The sequence below is a fragment of the Sus scrofa genome, chromosome 8, assembly GCF_054392235.1.
Source record: "Sus scrofa isolate SSC_HxYL_T2T_F1_AM1 chromosome 8, Sscrofa_HxYL_maternal_Yorkshire_Landrace_v2.0, whole genome shotgun sequence".
Taxonomy (NCBI): domain Eukaryota; kingdom Metazoa; phylum Chordata; class Mammalia; order Artiodactyla; family Suidae; genus Sus; species Sus scrofa.
Genome location: NC_139390.1, coordinates 6,533,945 through 6,555,449, shown reverse-complemented (window position 1 = coordinate 6,555,449; position 21,505 = coordinate 6,533,945). Strand labels below are relative to the sequence as shown.

The window sequence follows — 21,505 nt, the reverse complement described above, 5'->3', positions numbered from 1 at the left end:
CCTTAACCCACTGAGCAAGGCCAGGAACCAAATTCACATCCTCACGGATACACTGCACCACAAACAGGAACTCCCAGAATTGCATTTTTTAAAGATGCCTCTGGTTGCCCGGAGAGACGGGGCAAAAGAGGATGCAAGAGAATAGTCCAGAAGAGACTGCTGTCCAGGGTGAGATGATGGTGGTGGAGACCAAGGTTGTCACAAACAGAGGGGCCGTGCTGGGTTCTAGCTCTCTGGGGTTTTTGTTTGTTTGTTTGTTTTTAAAGGCTGCCCCCAGGCCAGGGATTGAATCCAAGCTGCAGCTATGACACCAGATCCTTCAACCCACTGCATCCAGGCAGGGGCTGAACCCACCCGTCTGCAGGGACCAGGTCGCTGCGGTCAGATTCTTAACCCGCTGTAACACAGCGAGAGTGCCACGAAATTGTATTGAAATGTAATTTCCTTTTCCCAGATCATAAAGAAAGCATGCAGTCTTGTCTTCCTCAGAGATGTCAGTCTCCAGCCAGCATGGGCCACCAGCGAAATTCGCTACATTGTAAAAACCGCAACTGGAGAAAACCTTCCTCTCCAAGGTCTGATGAAAAGGTAAAACAAACATGCCTCTGCAACGTCCTTCTCCATGAACCTAGCATCTAAGAGAGCTTTCTTCTTTTTTTTTTTTTTTTTTGTCTTTTTGCCATTTTTTTGGGCCTCTCCCGCAGCATATGGAGGGTCCCAGGCTAGGGGTCTAATTGGAGCTGTAGCCACCGGCCTACACCACAGCTCATGGCAACGCCGGATCCTTAACCCACTGAGCAAGGCCAGGGATCAAACCCTCAACCTCATGGTTCCTAGTCAGATTCGTTAACCACTGAGCCACAACGAGAACTCCTAAGAGAGCTTTCCTGAACTACGTTTAAAAAGAGATCGGCTCTGAGTTTTCCCCTTCTGGCTATGTATTATTGAGGTTTAATATTTTTTTAAGTATTTTGCTGTATAGCATTTAAAATTGCCATTTCACTAGATTCTTCAGCTTGCATATTTCCAGAGTCTAAAGGTGATTTTTTTTATTAATCAAAAAATATAGATATTTGGGTGCTGGTTTCTCTTTACTGGCTGTTCAGTAATCCATCAGCAAATAAATAAATAGACAGAATATAGTAATATTACTCAGCTGTGAAAACATAATGAAATTCTGACATATGGTACAACGTAGATGAACCGTAAAAACGTGGTACTGAGTGAAAAAAAGCCAGACACAAAAGGACAAACACATGATTCTACTTATATGAGGACAGCTTAGGCAAATTCAGAGAGACAGAAAGTACAACGGTGGTTCCCAGGAGTTGGAGGAGTTGTTGCTTATTGTGGCTAGAGTTTCAGTTTGGGATGATGAAACGTTTGGGAGCTGGAGAGTGGTGATGGCTGCAAAGCAGTGTGGCTGTTGCTCAACGCCACTGCACTGTACACTTGATAATGCAAAATGGTCCACCTTATGGTGTGTATATTTCACTACCTTTGTTAAAAATGTCATTGTTGCTCAAAGGAAATGGGGCTACGAGATGGCAGCAGGATGCTACCGTTGTCACGTGTTAACGGATCTCAGTATAAGGAGAGCTAGCAATGCCAAGGAGAGATTAACTAGAACCAAAAGGAAGCATTCTTCCTGAATTATTCAAAGGGCTAGAAAGAGCTCTGCAAGGGGACTATTTCTGCCCCCAGGTAATTCAGAGTCATTTAATGCTGTGTTTGAGCAGCACCTACATTCACCAACCAGCACAGGTGACCACAGCTGGAGAACCACGGGACGGTAAAGTCTCTAAGTGGCTTCCAGCTTGAACACATGAATAAAATCTGAGTAGATGCAATGCGCCATATGACTGTGCCCTGCCAAGCCCCCAGATGGGCTGAGAGGGTCCCCCCGAAGTAGCAGACCACTCTGAGCTCAGAGAACTCATACGTCTTCAGGGAGATGGGGCTCTGAGACGCCCTTTGTTTCTGGAGCCTGTTGCCTGGCTTTGCTGGAGAGGAACAGAGCCGGTCCTGTGTCTGGACCTTCCCAGCATCAAGGGTTCCCCGGAGGAAGGGACTAGGTAAAGGCATTCATTCCAAAGGTGGCCTCAAATAAGTGATGACATTGATCTCGAACTTGACTGGCATAGCCGGGAAGAGGGTGAGGAACATGAGGGGTTCCAGGCACCCCTTAGGACTAGGTCATGCCCAGCCCCAAAGCTGTGTGTGTCTGGACAACAGAGAGCCTCTCTGGCTGGCCAGGCCCATGTGCTCAGACTGGGGGCGGGGAGGGGTGTTGGGCACAGGGACTGGCGCTGCAGAGTTATTGGGAAGCCAGCTCATGCCCCTCCCAGTGGGGGGCACACGTGTTTGGTGTCTCCATCATTGAAAGGATCAAGTTTGTCCTCAGAGGACCATGGGCTTTGAGAGACCGAAAGCCCTGATGTCACATCCCTAGTTCTTGCCAACTGTGTGACAAATGTTGACTTACTGAACCTCCATGTCCTAACGATGCCTTCCTCGAAGGATTTTCGCAGGCGTGGACTGGGACGATGAGGGAGGGAGGGCCTTGGAGATGGTGGACTCAGGCAAAGGATTATCTCATACCATTATAGTTGGAACTCGGTAAAGGGAGGCAGATCCATAGTGCCTCTCTCTGACCGCCCTTCTCTCTGTCATGGTGCATTTCACAGTCAAAAGAAATACATCGGCATAAAGACGGTAGCAGGGGAAATTCCAACAGTAATGAATCTGACTAGTATCCATGAGGATGTGGGTTCAATCCCTGGCCTCGCTCAGTGGGTTAAGGATCTGGCATTGCCATGAGCTGTGGTGTAGGTCGTCCCAGACGCAGCTCAGATCCCGTGTTGCTGTGGTCGTGGTGTAGGCCGGCAGCTACAGCTCAGATTCAATCCCTAGCGTGGGAACTTCCATACGCCCACTGTGCAGCCTTTTAAAAAAAAGAGAGAGAGAGAGAGAAGGTGGCATGGCACAGAGAGAAACCCAAACAGACTCGGGTTCAAATCCCAGTCCTACCATATGTGACTTTAGGCAGTTGGCATAAAGAGGCTTTCCGTCTGCACCTGTCTTCCCCTCCCCTGCCGTTTTCACGATGACTCAGGCTCACAGGCATCATAAAAAATATACCCCCCACCTCAAAAAGCTTCAGCAGGTACAGGTTCAGAAAGCGTTGATAGATGGAGGGTTTATTATCTATTCGGAATGTGGTGCCAAAGCGCCTTTCTTAATCGACGGAGCAAAGTTTCTGGTTACTTTTAATGACAGGCAGACCTTGTGATGCCAATTTCCTAATTCCTAAGCTGTGTCCATCTTGAGATCCAGGGACAGGAAGTAGGTACCGCATCTACTATAAATCCAATAGTCATGTGGCACAGGTGGAATGAACGTAAATGGTAAAATTAATTAATTTGTCATTAGACCTCCCCTTTGACCCTAAAATATTCACCATTTAACTTCAACCGCAGGATGTCCCGCACAATGAATGGTACATTGGAGAATACAGTCGCCAGGCAGTAGAAGAGGCTTTACTGAAGGAGAACAAGGTAACGCTTCTACCGGGCATGCGGCACTGTTTCTGTAGTCATCCGATGCTTTTCTGCCCATAGGTCACAAGGCGCATAACAGGCAGTGTGCTTTGATGTAGCAGTTCCTGCCTCACTCTGTATGTCTCTGTGCTGGTTGGATGGTGGATGCAGGTTTGATCTCTGGTCTTGATCAGTGGGTTAAGGATCTGGCATTGCTGCAAGCTGCAGTGTAGGTTGCCGACGCAGCTCGGATCCAGCTTGGCTGTGGCTGTGGCATAGGCTGGCAGCTGCAGCTCCAATTCGACCCCTAGCCTGGGAACTTCCATATGTCGCAGGTTTGGCCCTAAAAAAAAAAAAAAGAAAAAAAATTAAATAAATAAAAGGTAAAAAAATAAAAATAATAAAACAAAATAAGGTAACTTATGTGGAAGTTGCTTCTCCCCCACCATGGCATGTCCACATTCTAATCCCCTAAACCTGTGACTATGTCACCTCATATGGAAAAGGAATTTGCAGGTGTGATTTAGTTAGGAATCTTGAGATTGGGAAATGATTCTGGATTATCTGGGAGAGTTTAGTGGTGTAGTCACCAGGGTCCCTATAAGATAAGTCAGAGTCAGACAGAGAGGAGCACAAGTAAGCACTGGTGGTGGCTTCTAGAGGCTGGAAAAGGCAAGGAAATGCATTTTCCCCTAGAATCTCTAGAAGGAACACAGCCCTGCCAACAACTTGATTTTAGCCCAGCAAGACCCACGTCAGACTTCAGCCCCTAGAACTGTAAGAGAGTAAATGTGTGTTTCAGTCCACAAAATTCAGAGGAAACTGTTATAGCAACAGCGGGAAATCCATGCAGCTGCTAACAAAGTATCATGAACAGATTAGGAATTAATGAAACCATCTCATTCTCCAGATGAGGAAACTGAGGCTAAGTCAGGGTCTCAGTCACAAGGTAGAGAAGGTGGCAGAACCTGTACTCAAGATCAACGCTCTTTTCACAAATTCACAGCTGCCTCTTATAGCTGCCTCTTTACATTCTAGAAGGGGAGTCGTAGGTGGCGGGCGTGGTGCCCTGCCTCTTCCTGGGGATTCCCACCCACGCTGATCTCTGCTGGGTTGGATGGGTGGCAAAGTGGTGCCCAGCCCCACCCCTGCCTCTTCTTGGCTAATCAGCGGTCACACTCCCTGAGCCTCTTTCCCAGTGGAATAAATGGCTCATGGAAGACCTGCTTCCAGGAGCCCCTGTGTGGATGGTGCTACAAGGGCCATGTATGTGTCACACAACGTCCTTCCAGCAACACTGGGGCATTCTCAACACTCCTTCCCTCCCCTGCTGTGTCTCTGCCTCCTCCCAAAACAGCATTGAGAAAACAATCGCAGTTGAACGACTTCCTGTTTTCCTATTTCGCTTGTCTCAGTTTTGTCAAAACGTGTTTCCCATTTACGTAAGATAATTTAATTCAAATGGTGGGACTGCCCAGATTCATTGTAACACTCTTTGCAGCATTTCAGATGGTAAACCCCAAAACTGGCCCTGTGTCTTGGCTGCCTCTCCCCAATGTTCTGTGCTTGAGTCTTAAGGCTTTAATTACAGCCAAATGTTTCTGGCAGAACAGATACCAGAAAATTCCTCAATCCCACTTTATGTACTTGGAGGTTGGTATAGTTAGAGCAAGAATTTGGCCTTGACTTTTAGGTAATCCATTGATTAGCTGTGACCCATTAGGGAATCCACTTAGACAATGAGACCCTAATTCCATTACCTGTAAAATTGGGATAAAATACCTCCTCAAATTATATGTGAAGACCAAATGAAATGTATGGAAAAATGCTTGACATCTTGAGGGCAATTTTCAATAAACCTTGGCTGCCAGCATCATCATAATATCACTATAGTTTTATAGCAGTAGTTATCCATTTAATATATTTATAGTAGTACAGAGTACTATAAACATTATTATAAATATCTATAAATATTAGTTACATATATATGAAAGTCTATAGAGATATATGATAGTTATTATAAATATAAATGATTGCATATAATACCTATATAAAGCATATAGTTAGTAAGTGCTGCATATGCCTAATTAGATCTATTCTTTCTTTACTTTCATTTTTATTTTATATTGAAGTATATTTGATTTACAATGTTGTGTAAGTTTCAGGTGTACAGCAAAGAGATTCAGTTCATATACACATATCCATTCTTTTTCAGATTCTTTTCCCATATAGCCCACGTAGATTATTACAGAATGGCTGAGTAGTGTTCCCTGAGTTTCCTGTGTGCCCTATGAATCTTTTTTTTTTTTTTTTTTTGCCCATGCCTGAGGCAGGTGGAAGTTCCAAGGCCAGGGATTGAACCTATGCCATTTCAGTGACACCACCAGATCATTAACCCACTGCACCACAAAGGGATCCCCGGGTCTAGTCTTTATATATTATTTATAACCATCCATACAAGAATCTAGGCAATTACAGATGTTCGGTCTGTTTCATCATATAAATGACACGTGTAGCCACAAAACCAAGCCTTGTATGAGAGCTGATGGTTAGAAGGATTGCTCCATTTCTTAGCCTTTTATGCCCAGACCTCCATGCTGAGCCACTCCCCAGAGTGTGCCTGATTATTTTGTATTAGACTTACGGTCTGCCCACTCACAGCCCTCAGACCATTTCACACTGTTGGCCTGCCTTTGGAAACCCTCGCTGTCCACCCCTGGGCGTCGGTGACACTGATGCCTCTGGGTCTCCGTCTATCCCCGAGACATGGCCTCCTGTCTCTTCCTTGCCCTAGCTTCCTTTCACCTCTGCCCCAGCTCGATTTTCTTCTCCCTCATCAGTCTTTCCACTCACTTTGATACCAATGACCTTGAAGTCCCCCATCTCTTTTGGGACCCCTAGTCCTGTATTGACCCAGTTAGAATGATCAGAGCTTCTGCTCAAAGCCTGCGGGGGCTCCCACGATCTCTAGAATAACCTGAGCATCAACAGAACGGGAAATGTGTGAACACCCACAGGTGAAGGGCAGCCCCCCAGCGGGGAGGGGGGCTACTCCATGCCGAGGGGGTGGCTTGTGCAAAAGCTGAGGAATGGTGGCTTGACCGGCGCCACCATCCAGGGCCGGGAGACGACACCGGAGTGCCGCAGGCTAAAACCACAGGAGAGGCGGTGCATTTATCCATGCGCGTCATGCTGCGGTTGTTGGCATGACGCTGAGGACAGCAGGGGATGTTGGAAGATTTAGAAGAAGGGGGTGCTGTGATCTGGCTGGGGCACTTCTCAGAAAATAACAAGAACCCTTAGACATCCTAACCCTCCATAAACACTTGCTGAATTAAAATCGAATAAAGAACACTGGTTTAGCCAAAAGCCATTTGGGAATCCCACGCACACACGCGCCACTCTGCTCACGTCGGGGAGGGTGGATTATTATTATCATGCCTGACAGCATCCCCGTCCTGCCTTTTGCTTCAGGATGGCACGTTCTTGGTCCGAGACTGTTCCACCAAGTCCCGGGCCGAGCCCTACGTGCTGGTGGTGTTTCACGGGAACAAGGTCTACAATGTGAAGATCCGCTTCCTGGAGAGGAATCAGCAGTTTGCCCTGGGGACCGGACTCCGAGGAGACGAGGTGGGTGTAACCCGACAGCTTCACTTTTCCAATGGCTTCCTAAGGACAAGGATAGGGGAGCTTTGGGGGATGCCGGCCAAGTCACCCCATACCCACAAGAGTGCGGGACCGGAGAAAAGAAACCGCCCTGCTGGTAGAGAATGTGACCTAATCCTTCCAGCCCCTTCTGCAGGCCTCCCTTCTTACACTGCGGCTCATGGACCCGCAGCCAATTCTCACCCTTGCAGGCACCCTTTATTCTGCGTTGCCCCTTCAAGAAAACTCATTCTGTATCAGCTAGGAGAGGCATTGTTTTGAATCCTTATGTGTCTTCCATTAAAAATACTACTGCAGTAAGAATGGCCAACATGCGAGAAATAGTTTTGCCAATTATTTGTCCTTTAAATGTTTCATTCCTTGTCAGCAGGGTTATCTGAAGATTGTGAAAGTTTTTCCTGTTGTATTCCATTTATGGCGGGTGGACAGCAGGGTTATCTCGAGATTTGTGGATGTTTTTTCTATTGTCTATTCCATCTGTGGCAGGTGGACAGCAGGGTTATCTCGAGATTGCGAAATGTTTTCCTATTGTATTCCATTTATGGCAGGTGGACAGCAGGGTTATCTTGAGATTTGTGAATTTTTTTTTCATTGTACTCCGTTTACGGTAGGTGGACAGTTGTGTGGAATAAGACTGTCATGATATGGTAATTTTTCTTTAGAAGACTTTCAGTTGATGTTGTCTTCTGGGTTTATAAGAACCACTTATTTTTCTCTTCTGTCATTTGACTGGTCTAAGAGCCCTCAGAAGAGCTGTCTTAAGAATTAAAATGGTAGGGTAAAAGACTATAGGACAGATAACGTCACATTCTTACTGAAAGTTATTTTTACATATGGGCATGAATGAAATATGATATCTCTCAGTTAAATAAACTGAGAAGTGCCTCTAAATAAATTATGTACTTAAATGATACATTGGATTCAGTCCTAGATAGTAGGACAAAATTCTGCCTGATCTCTCAGTGAGGCATGCTGTATTCTTAATTAGTGATCTATTTAAAGGGTTATACCATGGATAATTTTTATTATTTTATTTTATTTTTTGTCTTTTGTCTTTTTAGGGCCACACCTGTGGCATATGGAGGTTCCCAGGCTAGGGGTCGAATCAGAGCTGTAGCTGCCAGCCTTAACCGGATCCTTAACCCACTGAGCAAGGCCAGGGATTGAACCCGCATCCTCATGGATACTAGTCGGGTTCATTAACCACTGAGCCATGACAGGAACTCCTAGATAATGTTTAAATTCTGGGATATAACAGGAGACGGTTCAAGAAATCTTTTCTGTGCATCCCACCAAATGAACAAAAGCTAACTTTAAAAAATTGCTTCAGATCCCTTCTTGCTCTTTCTCCCTCTCTTTTTTTTAAAAAGAAATAAAATTTTACAGATAAACAGGAAAAAAGAAAAAAGAAAAGAAAACTCATTCTGTAAAACACGTCTAAGCTCTGCCTGTCCAGATGCCTTCAGTGGGAGTGCCCATTGTGGTGCAGTGGAAATGAATCCAACCAGCATCCCTGGCCTCGCTCAGTGGGTCTGGGATCCAGGTTGCCCTGAGCTGTGGTAGAGGTCACAGACGTGGCCCAGATCCCAAGTCCCTGTGGCTGTGGTGTAGACCAGCTGCTGCAGCTCCGATTGAACCCCTAGCCGGAGAAATTCCGTATGCCAAGGGCACGGCCCTAAAAAAGACAAAAAAATAAAAGAAGCCTCCACTGAGCCAATCCTATGTTACTGCCACCCTCCCTCCCTCCTCAGCGCAGCTCTCCCTCTGCAGCAGCAGTTCCCGAGGACATCTGTTAGCGTGAGGAGCCGGTAGGTGGGTTTGTCCCCACGTGGAACGGGAGCTCAGTCACGGCCTCTAGTGCTGCACTGCGCATGCCCGCCTCCGGGCCGCATCTGCTGATAGGCGGCCAGGCGGAAGAGTGAATCAAAGCTTTCGTTAATTCCTTTATAAATAAATCAGAAAGGGGAAAGGAGATTGGTTTTTGCTGTGTTTATGCTAGAATTGGTCTATCGGTATTATTCTGACTCTCAACCGCTCTTTGATGTAACAGCTGTTCCTACCTTCCACGTAGCGAAACAAGCTTAGAAATTTAAGTAAATGGCTAGAGACACACAGGTGGCGCGGAGGCCAGGAGAGGCTGCTTTCCACTCCTAAGGAGGGAGGAAGGGGGAGGGAGGGGGAGGAAGGGGGAGGGAGGGAAGGAGAGACTCAGTGAGAGTTCAAGATTCCTCACCTTACACTACATACCAAGCTCAAGATAGTCACTTAACTTCTCTGGGCTTTTGTGTCTTCAAATGTAGATGTTCTTTTCAAGTCTAGACTTAATCCCAACTTTTTTGCACGCAGAGCATATGGAAGTTCCCAGGCTAAGGGGTTGAACCTGGCTACAGCTGCCTGCCTACGCCACAGCCACTCAAGATCCGGGATAACGAGCCGCTTCTGTGACCTACACTGCAGCTCACAGCAATGCGGGAGCCTTAACCCACTGAGCAAGGCCAGGGATCAAACCTGCATCCTCATAGATACTAGTCAGATTCATGTCTATGGAGCCACCACAGGAACTCCCTAATCTTTACTTTTGTCACATAAAGTCATACTTGCTTTTTTGCTTGGAAGGTGGTATTCACAGATTCCAGGAATGAGGACAGGGCGTATTTGGGGTGGGGCCACCATTCAGTCCACCTCTCTCATTTGCTCGATTTGGGGCCAAGCATTAATTTCGTGCCTACCTTATCCTAGATCCAGGGCTCCATTCTGGGGTCAGAGAGCCGAGTAAGGTAGAGTCCTGTCCTCCAGGAGAGACCCTGTTTATCTGTGCGCATCTATGCGTGCACCTAAGCAGGGAGGAGATGGGAATATTTAGCACCTGATAGAATGCCAGCCCTGGACCAGTCAGCGAGGCACCTGCCCACTAACCCTGCAAAGCTTCACCAGCTTCCAAGTTCCAGAAATCACATCTGTCAGCATTTCCTTGGCAGCTCATAGAAGGGAGTGATTGCAATCAGACTTCTTGTCCTGCAAATGTTTGTAATAAGATGCTGAAAATTATGATAGACCTTTACCTGATAAAGTTTAAAGACTAGGAGACAGAGACAATTAACGAATGAGTTTATTTCTCACTTCCCCTGTGCTTCTCTCTCCTTCTCTCTTTGCATCTATCTCTCTTCCTCTTTTTTCTCTCTTTTCTTTTCTTTACCTTTCTAGCCATGAAACATTGCCTACAGTTGGTATTTCGGGCAACCACCAAAGGTTTAAAGAAACTTTAAGATCTAAAATGAGGATGGCATTTTCTGCCTTCCTGAAAACAATAATTTAAAATAAAAGAACTTAATTATAATCTTTTTAAAGAAGTATATTTAGAGTAATATATCAATTATACTACAAGTCAATCATAAGACACGATACAATGATTTGTTGCTCTGGCCTTGCTCACATTCTACCACTTGTTAAAATTACAATTTCACATAAAATGTCATCCACGTAGTAGATGATCAAGACAATTAGTACTGAATTCATTATTTGGGGGTCACCCTAAAGAAAAGAGGAATGAGATTGCAAAGCAAGCATTTTCCCTCTGAGGATTAATCCAGGAAAAAGGATTTCCTTTGTGCCTCGTGGGTTTCCAAAAGCGTTCTGCCTGGAAAGTCTCTTTTGTAAATCACTTTTTGTTCGGTCAAGTATGACGAAGGAGAAAGAAAGCTCTGTCCTTAGTTTATGCCTGGAAGTGAAATATAAAAACGCCTTCCTCCCTAAAGGCTTTGCAGTGAGAATCTATCCATTTCTCCGGCGACTTTGGCTCTTGGACCATGTTCTTGGTGAACTTGGAAGGGAGGAGGTCATGGCACTGACTGACATCTTCTGAGCACTCACTGTATACAGAGCTTTCTTCTAAATGTTGTGTATGTGTCAACTCGACTAACCCTCACAAGGGGCCTCAGAGGTAGGTCCTCATGTTATGTCGCCTTCAAAAAATATGCACAACCTAAGAGTTGACAGTTAAGTTTTATTTGAGGCAAAATGAGGACGATAGCAGCGTCCTCTGAAATGCTGGGAGGCAGCGTTTCAGAGGTAGCTAGCTCTGAGAAACCGCTCCGGAGCGGTAGGGAGGAAGGCCAGGATACTTGGAATTTGGGTGAAGGGGGAGGAAGAGGCAACCAAGCACACATTTTATGGAAGGTTCCTGCTGCTTTTTAGGGCTGCACCAGCAGCATACAGACGTTCCCGGGCTAAGGGTCAAATTGGAGCTGTAGCTGCTGGCCTACACCACAGCCACAGCAGTGCAGGATCCTTAACCCACTGAGCGAGGTCAGGGATCAAACCTGCGTCCTCATGGATGCTAATCAGATTCGTTTCTGCTGAGCCACTATGGGAACTCCACCGTGAAGGATTTTCGTGCTTTTGTAAATAGGAGGAGATGCAAGCACTGGGCTCATAAAATCTTCCCCTGAAAAGATCTGAAGACCTGCTTTGCCAGTTTTCCCAGCGCTCAGAGTCCCCACACCTGATCTCCACCCTGCGCTCCTTCCAGGGGCTGTGGAGGGTTGGCAGCTGCAGTGGCTCAAGATTCCAGCCATGCAGAGGCAGATGGCAGATGCCAACCTCCAGTTGACATCAGCATCACCGTTCGTAGAGAAATGGAGGCAGAGAGCATAACCTCCCCTTGGATCTCAGGCATCTGGGCTCCGTAGCGCTTCACTTACAGCTACTGTCGCAGAGCAATTACTCTCCCTGTTGGTCATCAGGTAGGGGCTAGTACTGACTGTGTACCTGCTCGGGGTGGACGGATAGGTGATCTCATTGAAGACTCTGCCACAGATCCAGTAACAGGCTCTAAGGGGCAAGTCACTTATCCAGCTAATCAGGATTCTTTCTGTGAAAAGACAAAACCCAACTCACTGAGCTTAAGGGAGAGTATCGTTGACTCAGTTCCCAGGAAGAACAGGAGTCGAGCAGATCCAGGAACCGGTCCATGTCGGGTCATGGAAGACCCCCGGGGAGTCTTGGCCAGGTTCTCAAGCCCCAAATTGATGATTTCCACAGCACATTATCCCTCAATGAAATGGTCTCTTTGGGTAGGGACTTATTTTGTGTCTGCCGCCACCTGAAGCCAGTGTGTGAATCTGGTGAGGACAGGGACCTTGACTGTCTCATCCCCTGTGAATATCCCTGATGCCTGCAAACGCTGCTGTGCTGGGGGGTGCTGGGCAGAGGGTGGAGTGTGCAGAACTATAGAGGATCAAAGTCGTCCCCACCGCAGCTCCTTCTTCAGGCTGCGTCATCGTGACCCTGCTCTGTGGGAACACTGGGCTCACAGGCAAGGCTGCATCAAGGAAAGAACTGATGGGCATCCAGAAAAACCAGATGGTGTTCCTGGCGCTGCCCCCGGCTGTGTGACCTCTGAGTAAGTCACTACCCACTCTGAGCTGCAGTTTCCTTGGCTCTTCAGGGAAGGTCGTTCTTCTTGCCCTGCTCACCTTGAAATGCTGCCCTAAGTTACAAAACACAGATCTGGCAAACTCTCTCTTCCTGATTATCTCCCAGTAGCCCCTTTCCAGAACCTAGCTGAACTCAGCCAATCAGAATTACTGTCTGGAGTTCCCACTGTGGCTCAGTGGGTTAAGCACATGACCTAGTATCCATGAGGATGCAGGTTCAATCCCTGGCCTCACTCAGTGGGTTAAGGATCCAATGATGCTGAAAGGTGCAATGTAGGGGGCAGATGCGACTGGGATCCAGCAATGTGGTAGCTGTGGTGTAGGCCAGCCGTCAAAGTTCCAATTTGACCCCCAGCCTGGGAACTTCTGTAGGCCACAGGTGCGGCCCTAGAAAGAAAAAGAAAAGAAGAATTACAGTCTGTGCCCACCTGTTCTTAACACCTGTCTTTGACACTCATTCCTGTGCTCTTAGTGTCTTTAAACCCAGCTGTCCACTTCACTGGACTCACCCAGAATATGTAGCCCATTTCAAGTCTGTATCTGCAACAGGCCACTTCCTGTATCCCCTACAGTGAAATCATCTTATTTCCATTAAATCACCCCAGCACTTTATCTGCACATCTCTAGAAACAGCCAAGGCTAAGGATCTGCTGTTATTTCATAAGAAGCTTAGGGAAGGAAGCTACATTGGCTAAGAACCACCAGCAGCCTGGTGGTCATCAGCACACCTTCTGCTCACCCTGGAATGTGCTAGAACCAAAGGGGTGTCCAGGAGGGAGGTTTCCCTCGGGTCTTTCCCACCAGTTTACAAAGTGAAGGTCAGGCCTTGACCTTCTCTACGTGTTGGTTTGTCCCAGTTGGGGGCAAGGTAAGGGTGGCACCAGGGATTCTCCGTGGCTGACTGCTATGTGATGACTGCTCCTAAACTGCTTACGGTAAGTAGGAACTTACGGTAACTGCGGAGTGGAGCTTGACCAGTGACCTGTTTCTAGTGGGTGGGAAGCTTCAAGAGCTGCAGAGGGCTCCCTTTGGGTTGCCCCCGTTATCTTATCAATCTTATCACTCACTTTTCAAGAGCTTCTCAGCCATACCCTTTTTAAAAAATCACTTTCTGGGAGTTCCCGTTGTGGTACAGTGGAAACGAAACTGACTACTATCCATGAGGATGCAGGTTCAATCCCTGGCCTCAATCAGTGGGTTAAGGATCTGGGGTTGCCGTGAGCTGTGGTGTAGGTTGCAGCTGCATCGCGGATCCAGTGTTGCTGTGGCTGTGGTGTAGGTCCAAGCTCCAATTAGACCCCTAGCCTGGAAACTTCCATATGCCAGACATGACCTAAAAAGCAAAAAAAAAAAAAACACTTTCTGTTACATCTGTACAGTCTCCAAAAATGTCCAATGCGTTCACCTCTTCCCTAAGTAAAACGAAGCATCTCAAGCTGTACTTGAACCTGCAGACACAAAGGTACCTACATTTTCATTAACTTTCTGTGTTTCAGAAGTTTAATTCGGTGGAGGACATCATCGAACACTACAAGTATTTTCCTATCATACTCGTTGACGGGAAGGATAAAACCGGGATCCACAGGGAACAGTGTTACCTGACTCAGCCCCTCCCTCTCGACAGACACTTTTCGCCTTGGTAGCCTGGCCTTTGTCTCAGCTTCAGGTCGGTGGATCCAATGCCTCAATCATTTTTTTCCTTTATTTCAGAAGATTGTTTTCTGTGGCTTTAAGGGATTGCTGCTTTGACTTCGTAGAAGGAAAAAACTTTCAACCATGGTTTCAAAAGCTCAGACTGCAGACGAAATATTTATCAGATGTAAAAATTAAAGCTGGCTTTTAAAACATATCTTCTAAAGAAAAAGCCATAAGCGTGTTCATGATGCTTATGTTACAGATGAGCTGCAAGACTGACAAGAAGCGTTTGCTTCAGTGTTTGCAGCCAGCACATGGCAGGTCCAAGTCAGAGTCCCAGATCTCTGCTCTTTATGGGACCCGCTGCTGCCTTTCTTTATTTCAAAGCCATTTGGACTTGGGAATTTACAATGTTTTCATGATTCCTTATGCTGAAGGTGTTGGTGGATGTTAGCCCTCTTGTAATTCTGGAAATTCAATTATAGGGAAGGATGCAGTATAGAAAAACAGATCACTTGTGACTATCCCTTGTGAATATCACTTGAAGGACAGGAATCAAAAATGCTTTTAGGAGGAGTTCCCATCGTGGCTCAGTGGTTGGCGAATCTGACTAGAAACCATGAGGTTGTGGGTTCGATCCCTGGCCTTGCTCAGTGGGTTAAGGATCCGGCGTTGCTGTGTCTCTGGCGTAGGCCGGCGGCTGCAGCTCCAATTAGACCCCTAGCCTGGGAACCTCCATGTGCCATGGGTGTGGCCCTAAAAAAGACAAAAAGACCAAAAAAAAAAAGCTTTTAATATGTTGTGAAATGGCCATCGGATCATCTCCAGCCTACTCTGTTTAGAGTAGCTTTAAGCCCAAGGGGATTAGCAAACCCATAGAAAGGGAGTAAGGAATCTTAGCAAGTAAGGAATCTTACCAAATTCATACTAAGATTCCATAGTAAGGGGACCTTAAGTCTGAGTGAATGTATGTATAATATATATTTTAATTCCAACTGTGGACTTCATTCGAAGGAAAAGAAGACCTGCCCCCCAGTTAGTGCTGGTATCTCGCAGGAACATCGCATGGGTAGTGATACTGTTCCCTCTCGAAGCTAAGAGGATTACATTTTATTCCTGTTTTACAGCACAGATGAGGAAACAGGCTCAAAGACCTTATTGATCTTCCTCAGCATAAGAAGAGACCCCAGATTTTTATCCATTTTTTTGCCTAGTTACATCCAAGCACACACACATACATTTTCTGCCCTAGGGATTTTATAATTAAGTTAAAAAGCTAAGTTTAAAAGAGACAGAGAGAAACAATTTGAAAATGCAGATTTAGCCATGTTAAAATATATGAATAAATAAACTCTTGAAGTGGGGTAAATTTTTTTTTTTTTTTCCTTTTTAGGGCTGTACCTGCAGCATATGGAAGTTCCCAGCCTAGGGGTTGAATCAGAGCTGCAGCTACCCGCCTATACCACAGCCACAGCCACACCAGATCTGAGCTGCATCTTAGACCTATGCCACATCTTGTGGCAATGCCAGATCCTTAACCCACTGAGCAAGGCCAGGGATCAAACCCAAATCATCACGGACACTATGTCAGGTTCTTAACCCACAGAGCCACAGCAGGAACTCCAAATACTTTTTTTAAAACGAAGTTCCCCTGTGGTTCAGCAGGTTAAGGATCGATCCTGTGTTGCCACAGTTGTGGCACAAGCACGTGGGTTCATTCCCTGGCCCAGGAACTTCCATGTCATGGACATGGCCAAAAACAGAGAGAGCGAGTCCTGATAGAAATTAATAGTACACAATGACCTCAAATGTTACCAAAGCTTCCATGTGAAATACATGGAGTATTTATGTAATTGTTGTTTTAATGCAGAGGTAAAGCTGAAAAGAATTAGAAGGCGAGATACAGGGTCACTGTGAAATGATGCCTCTAAATGAGATCAGGGCTGCTTGATCAAGCTCCTTGTAAAGTTGGGACTCTTCACACCCACCTGAGTCTATCTTAAAGCTCACCTGTGCAGGAAAACATAGAAACCAAGAGACAAGAGTGTCTAAATTGGGAGTTCCCCTTGTGGCTCAGCCATAACGAACCTGTAGTATTCATTAGTGCATGGGTTCCACCCCTGGCCTTGCTCAGTGGTTAAGGATCCAGCATTGCCGTGAGTTGTGGTGCAGGTCGAAGACACAGCTCAGATCTCGCGTTGCTATGGCTGTGCTGTAGGCCAGCAGCTGCAGCTCCCTTTGGACCCCCAGCCTGGGAACTTCCATATGCTGTGGGTGCAGCCCTAAAAAGACCCCCAAAAAAGTGTCTAAATTGGAGCTTGGCTGCTGAGAAGCACACTGCTCAGAGCTGAAGGCAGTATGGTTAGTGGTCACTATCAAATGGACTTCAGCAAACCGGGGCCAGCATGGACACAGACTCCACAGAGAGGACACAGGCTTGTGTGCAGGAGGACTCTGACCCTCCCCCTAAAAAGCTATTGAAAGATTCCAGGTAACTCGGATTCACATCTCCCTGGGGCAGAGCCATCCATTGCTGTGTTCTCAAGAAATGTTTGAGTCTCCCCAAGTGTTGATGTTAAAATCAATGGTCATCAGTTTGTGGTCAGCACAGCATGAGGCTTATGTTTCCAAAAACACTTTGTCACCTCCCTCTTCTTCATAAACACATGAGACGATGCTACAAGGAAGAAGAGATAGAGCCATCCTGGAATAAAATGCCCACAATAATTACACATATGAAAATCTCTGGAAAGAAATATGACATTGATAATAATGACAGAGGTTGCGTCAAAGGACTGGGATTTGCAGGCCATGTTAGGTGAGTCTTCTAGAACTCAAATGCCAAGACAGGAGTTAGAAGCGCAAACACTGGACTTCCTGCTGTGACTCCAGGGTAACGAACCCAACTAGGATCCATGAGGATGCAGGTTCCATCCCTGGCCTCGCTCAGTGGGTTTAAGGATCCCATGCCCTGTTGTCGTGAGATGTGGCGTAGGTCACAGACTCGGCTCAGATGTAGGGTTGCTGTGGCTGTGACGTAGGCTGATAGCTACGGATCTGATTCGACCCCGAGCCTGGGAACTTCCTATTGCCGCAGGTGTAGCCCTACAAAGATCCAAAAAAAAAAAAGTGCAAACATTTATGGGAAGCAGTGCCTAAGAAAGATCAAGGGAAGAAGAAACAGGGGTAGTGGGAGAGCCTTCAGGGTATGATGTTGGTCTGACACCTGTGAGAGGAAGCGGGAAGGAGGGAGGAATGAGCAGGAAATGCAAGAGACGGAGATGCAGCTCTGGAAGGGTCTCCGGCAGCCCCCAGCCCACTGGTAAGATCCAGAGCCAAGATTTCCCATAGGGAGAGCCTCGTGTTGTGTAGGAATATGGCCAGGTCTTAGGACATCGCCATGCTGAGTCACTGCCAAAGGCTGCCCAGGAAAAAAACATGACCTTCATTCAAATGCTCTGGGAGACCCCACAGATGCTGCAGCTGGAAGCTGAAAAATAATTTTTTGATCAGCAAGTTCTTCTTCCAAGGGAGATCCACCTCAAGGGACCCCCCTCTGTTCCTGCCACAGTGACATTCTGATTTTCAGTGTTAATTGTAGGAAGGACATTTTGCTTGTAATAGATTCCTGAAGAATAGGGATATATACATTTCAATTGTACTTGATTCTTACAACCGTTCTGTAAAGAATGCAGGGGGCAGGTATTCTAAACTCATTTTATAATTGAAGAAACTATGTCCCCTTGGCCAAATTCTTCGAGTGACATACTTGGGGCTGGAGCTAAGGTCTCCATACGCAATTTTTCTATTGAGTGTCTAGATGATCATTGGATCTGTAATTGAAAGTTCAATTATTTGGGCTTGGCATGCCTGAATTCCAAAGAGCTTTAATCTTTCTTCAATTGTTATTTCATTTTCAGTTGTAAAGTACCACCTGAAAACTAGCCTCGGAGTTCCCTGCGTGGCTCAGAGGTTAACAAATCCGACTAGGAACCATGAGGTTGTAGGTTCAATCCCTGGCCTTGCTCAGGGGTTAAGGATCCGGCGTTGCCATGAGCTGTGCTGTAGGTTGCAGATGCAGCTCAGATCCCGCGTTGCTGTGGCTGTGGTGTAGGCTGGAGGCCACAGCTCCGATTCGACCCCTAGCCTGGGAATCTCCGTATGCTGCAGGAATGGCCCTAGAAAAGGCAAAAAGACAAAAAAAAAAAAAAGCTAGCCTCAATATAGTAGTGGAACTTTCTGATTATAGCACCTCTTCATTCATATTTCTTTTTGACTATATAATTTCCGCTCTGGATCAGTTTATATGTTCCTTGTATTTAATAAAATCTCATTTTAAGCACCTTTTTGTGTACTGCATATGTATTCGTTGCTAGGCATTCTTGTAGATGTTAGGATAATAGCAGTGATTTCAGCGGGAGAAACAGAAAACAAATAAGTATACAATAAATAAGATAACTGAAGTTGGGAATTCCCATCATGGCTCAGCGGAAATGAAGCTGACTAGCGTCCGTGAGGATGCAGGTTCGATCACTGGCCTCGCTCAGTTGGTTAAGGATGGGGCCTTGCTGAGAGCTGTGGTGTAGGTCACAGATGCCGCTCAGATCTGGCGTTGCTGTGGTCATGGCGTAGGCCAGTGGCTATAGCTCCAATTCAGCCCCTAGCCTGGGAATCTCCATGTGCTGCAGGTGCGGCCCTAAAAAGAGAAAGAAAGAAAAAAAAAGAAGATAACTAAAGTTGCTTTCCCATACTTGGTTGTATTTCCTTAACACTTATCACCAAGTGCTTGTGAGCGAGGCCAATGTTAGATATTTTGATGAAGTTCATATGAATTGACTTTTAAAAATTTTGAGCCAGAAAATTTAAAAATTTCCTCAACTTACTTGGAAAATGCCCCCTCTTTGGGGTGTTGTACATGTGTTTGAGTAACCACGTCATAGCTGAAATCAATTAAATCTTCTGTGCAGATTGCTATAGAGGAATCAAATTTTACCCTGTTGTCAAGTTTATTTCATTGTTGTGTGTATACGTGCGCATATTTTTTTAATAATTTTTTTTATTTTCCCACTGTACAGCAAGGGGGTCAGGTTATCCTTACATGTATACATTACAATTACATTTTCCCCCACCCTTTCTTCTGTTGCAACATGAGTATCTAGACATAGTTCTCAATGCTATTCAGCAGGATCTCCTTGTAAATCTATTCTAAGTTGTGGAACTAGAGAATCTCATACTGAGTGAAATGAGCCAGAAAGACAAAGACGTGCGCATATTTTTAATAAGACAGTCGGTGTAATACATGATCAGCACTATATTTGTGCATGTACTTTTTTATCCTGAGTAGTAATATTTGTTCTAGCTAAAAACATTTACTCTTTTTTTTTTTTGCACACACATGACAGCTGTACTAACGTAAATGAAAGCAGATGTGTAATTAAAGTTCATAATATATCTGTTACAGAATATTAAAATAAACTCAAAAATATAGTTTAATTTTGTTTGATTTGTGCTTCACTATCCCCAAAGCCCTTTTGAAATCACATTTACAGTAAACTTATGACACAAATTCTAGAACAATTTTGACATACGAGTACTCTTCCGTGCTCCATTTCGGAGATAAAGGTGAAAAAGACCTAATCCCTGAGACAATCCCTTGTGGCAGGCGAGACACCCACGCAATGCAAAGCAGAAGACTAGATTTAGCCATCCTCTGCCTTGTGCCACCCTTGCACTGGTAGGACGGGATGCGTGGGGAGGGTGCAGTCAGGGAACACTGCCGGGGGAGATGGCAGCAAAGTTAAAGGATGGTCCTAGACCACAAGCTTTGCAAGTACAAAAACCTTGTCAGTCTATTCCTGAGCACTCTTATCTTAGGGCACTGTTCTAGGTCATTCTCCTCCCTAGGGAAGCAGTGAATGGATAAGCAAACACAATAGAGGCAGCATCTCTGGGAAAAGGCAGTTGATTTATTAAGTTGTTTGGGGGAGATTTCAACTACTGGTTGTGACGCTGTAGTGTACCTGACACTGGCTTTCTTGACTGTAATGCAAGTGCCTGACATTAAGTGTGGGTCCATTTCAAGGACGTCTGTCCTGAAAAAACACACCACCCGCTACACAACTAGATAAAGAGCCAGGCTGCCTTCCCCTTGAGTTCCCCTTTCTGGAAAGCTCTGGTTGACCTAGATAACTAACTGTTCGGACGGACCACTTGCTCTTCCCTTCCTGTGGTTTAATTCCAGCTCTTAAGTTTTAATTTCACCAATAAAGAGCACAACCTCGAAACCCCTGGCCTCCCACTGTCAACCTCAATAAAGGCAGAGAGAGGATCCCTCCTGGATTTGTGAGCAATAAACCGTGTTTTTTCAAAGGTCCTTGATGGTTGTTGCTGAGATGTGTTTTGTCACCACTATAAGAACCACAAGGGCTGCTCCAGCCTCCACAGTGGCTTTAGCTCGAAAATGTCCCTGATGCTCACTAGAAGTAGCCCAGTTGAGTGCCCTCTGCCATTTCTAGCCAATAGCATCACTATAGATAGGCTGAGACCCACTCAAAACATACATGAATCAGTGCAGCATTTTGAAAAGCAATTTCATAATCGTTAGCAAAATACAAAATACATGTACCCCCTGCAGTGAGACTTCCCATTAAAACACGACTAAATATGTACTTATCTTTGCTCCCTCAGGAAACTCCACCATAGTGACAATAAGGGAATTGAAAAGGCAAGAACTTAGGATAAAAAGAATAGAAAAAAATATGACAGAATAAGAAGGATGCCAACAAAATTTCAGATGAAGGCAATTAAATGGACAAATGGTAGCTGAGAAAATAAAATAAAATAAAATAAAATAAAATAAAATAAAACAAAATAAAATAAAACAAAACTAAAATGTAAGCCTACCCGAGGAAGCTCAGCAAGAAGCAATCTGGTTGTCACCACCAAAATCTGGAAAGGCTCAGAGCCTGGAGTCCTGAGTTACCCCCAAATGCTGGTAAAGGGCTGGGGTGAAAAGGGGATTTACTGATGGTCATTGTAAGTGTTAGTCAACATCCCTCGCCTGGAAACCAGAGGCTTTCTCGGCCAGACTGCTCTCCCTCTCTCACCCTGGTGGCCATCCAGAGATGCACCTACAGAAAATATTTAGAAAACAGAAAATACAAGCAATATAGAACATGGTAAGTGTGTGCTATGCTGGAAAAAGGATTTAAGTGAAAGTTTCATTCCAGA

General features: G+C 45.6%; 1 protein-coding gene across 4 annotated transcripts in view; it reads left to right on the top strand.

The window, feature by feature from the left end:
* Positions 1–18,486, top strand: part of CLNK (cytokine dependent hematopoietic cell linker) — a 206,379-nt gene extending 187,893 nt beyond the window's left edge. For 3 of the 4 annotated variants that reach the window (XM_084973845.1, XM_084973844.1, XM_021101016.2), the window contains 4 exons: positions 455–588; positions 3,480–3,557; positions 7,014–7,169; positions 14,137–17,241. In XM_084973845.1, the coding sequence (XP_084829971.1) occupies positions 455–588; positions 3,480–3,557; positions 7,014–7,169; positions 14,137–14,283 (515 nt within the window). In that variant the 3' untranslated portion in view covers positions 14,284–17,241. Of the gene's footprint in view, positions 1–454; positions 589–3,479; positions 3,558–7,013; positions 7,170–14,136; positions 17,242–18,195 lie in introns of those variants that run through there. The other variant, XM_021101017.2, reaches the window with a different exon arrangement.
* The last annotated feature ends 3,019 nt before the right edge of the window (positions 18,487–21,505 follow it).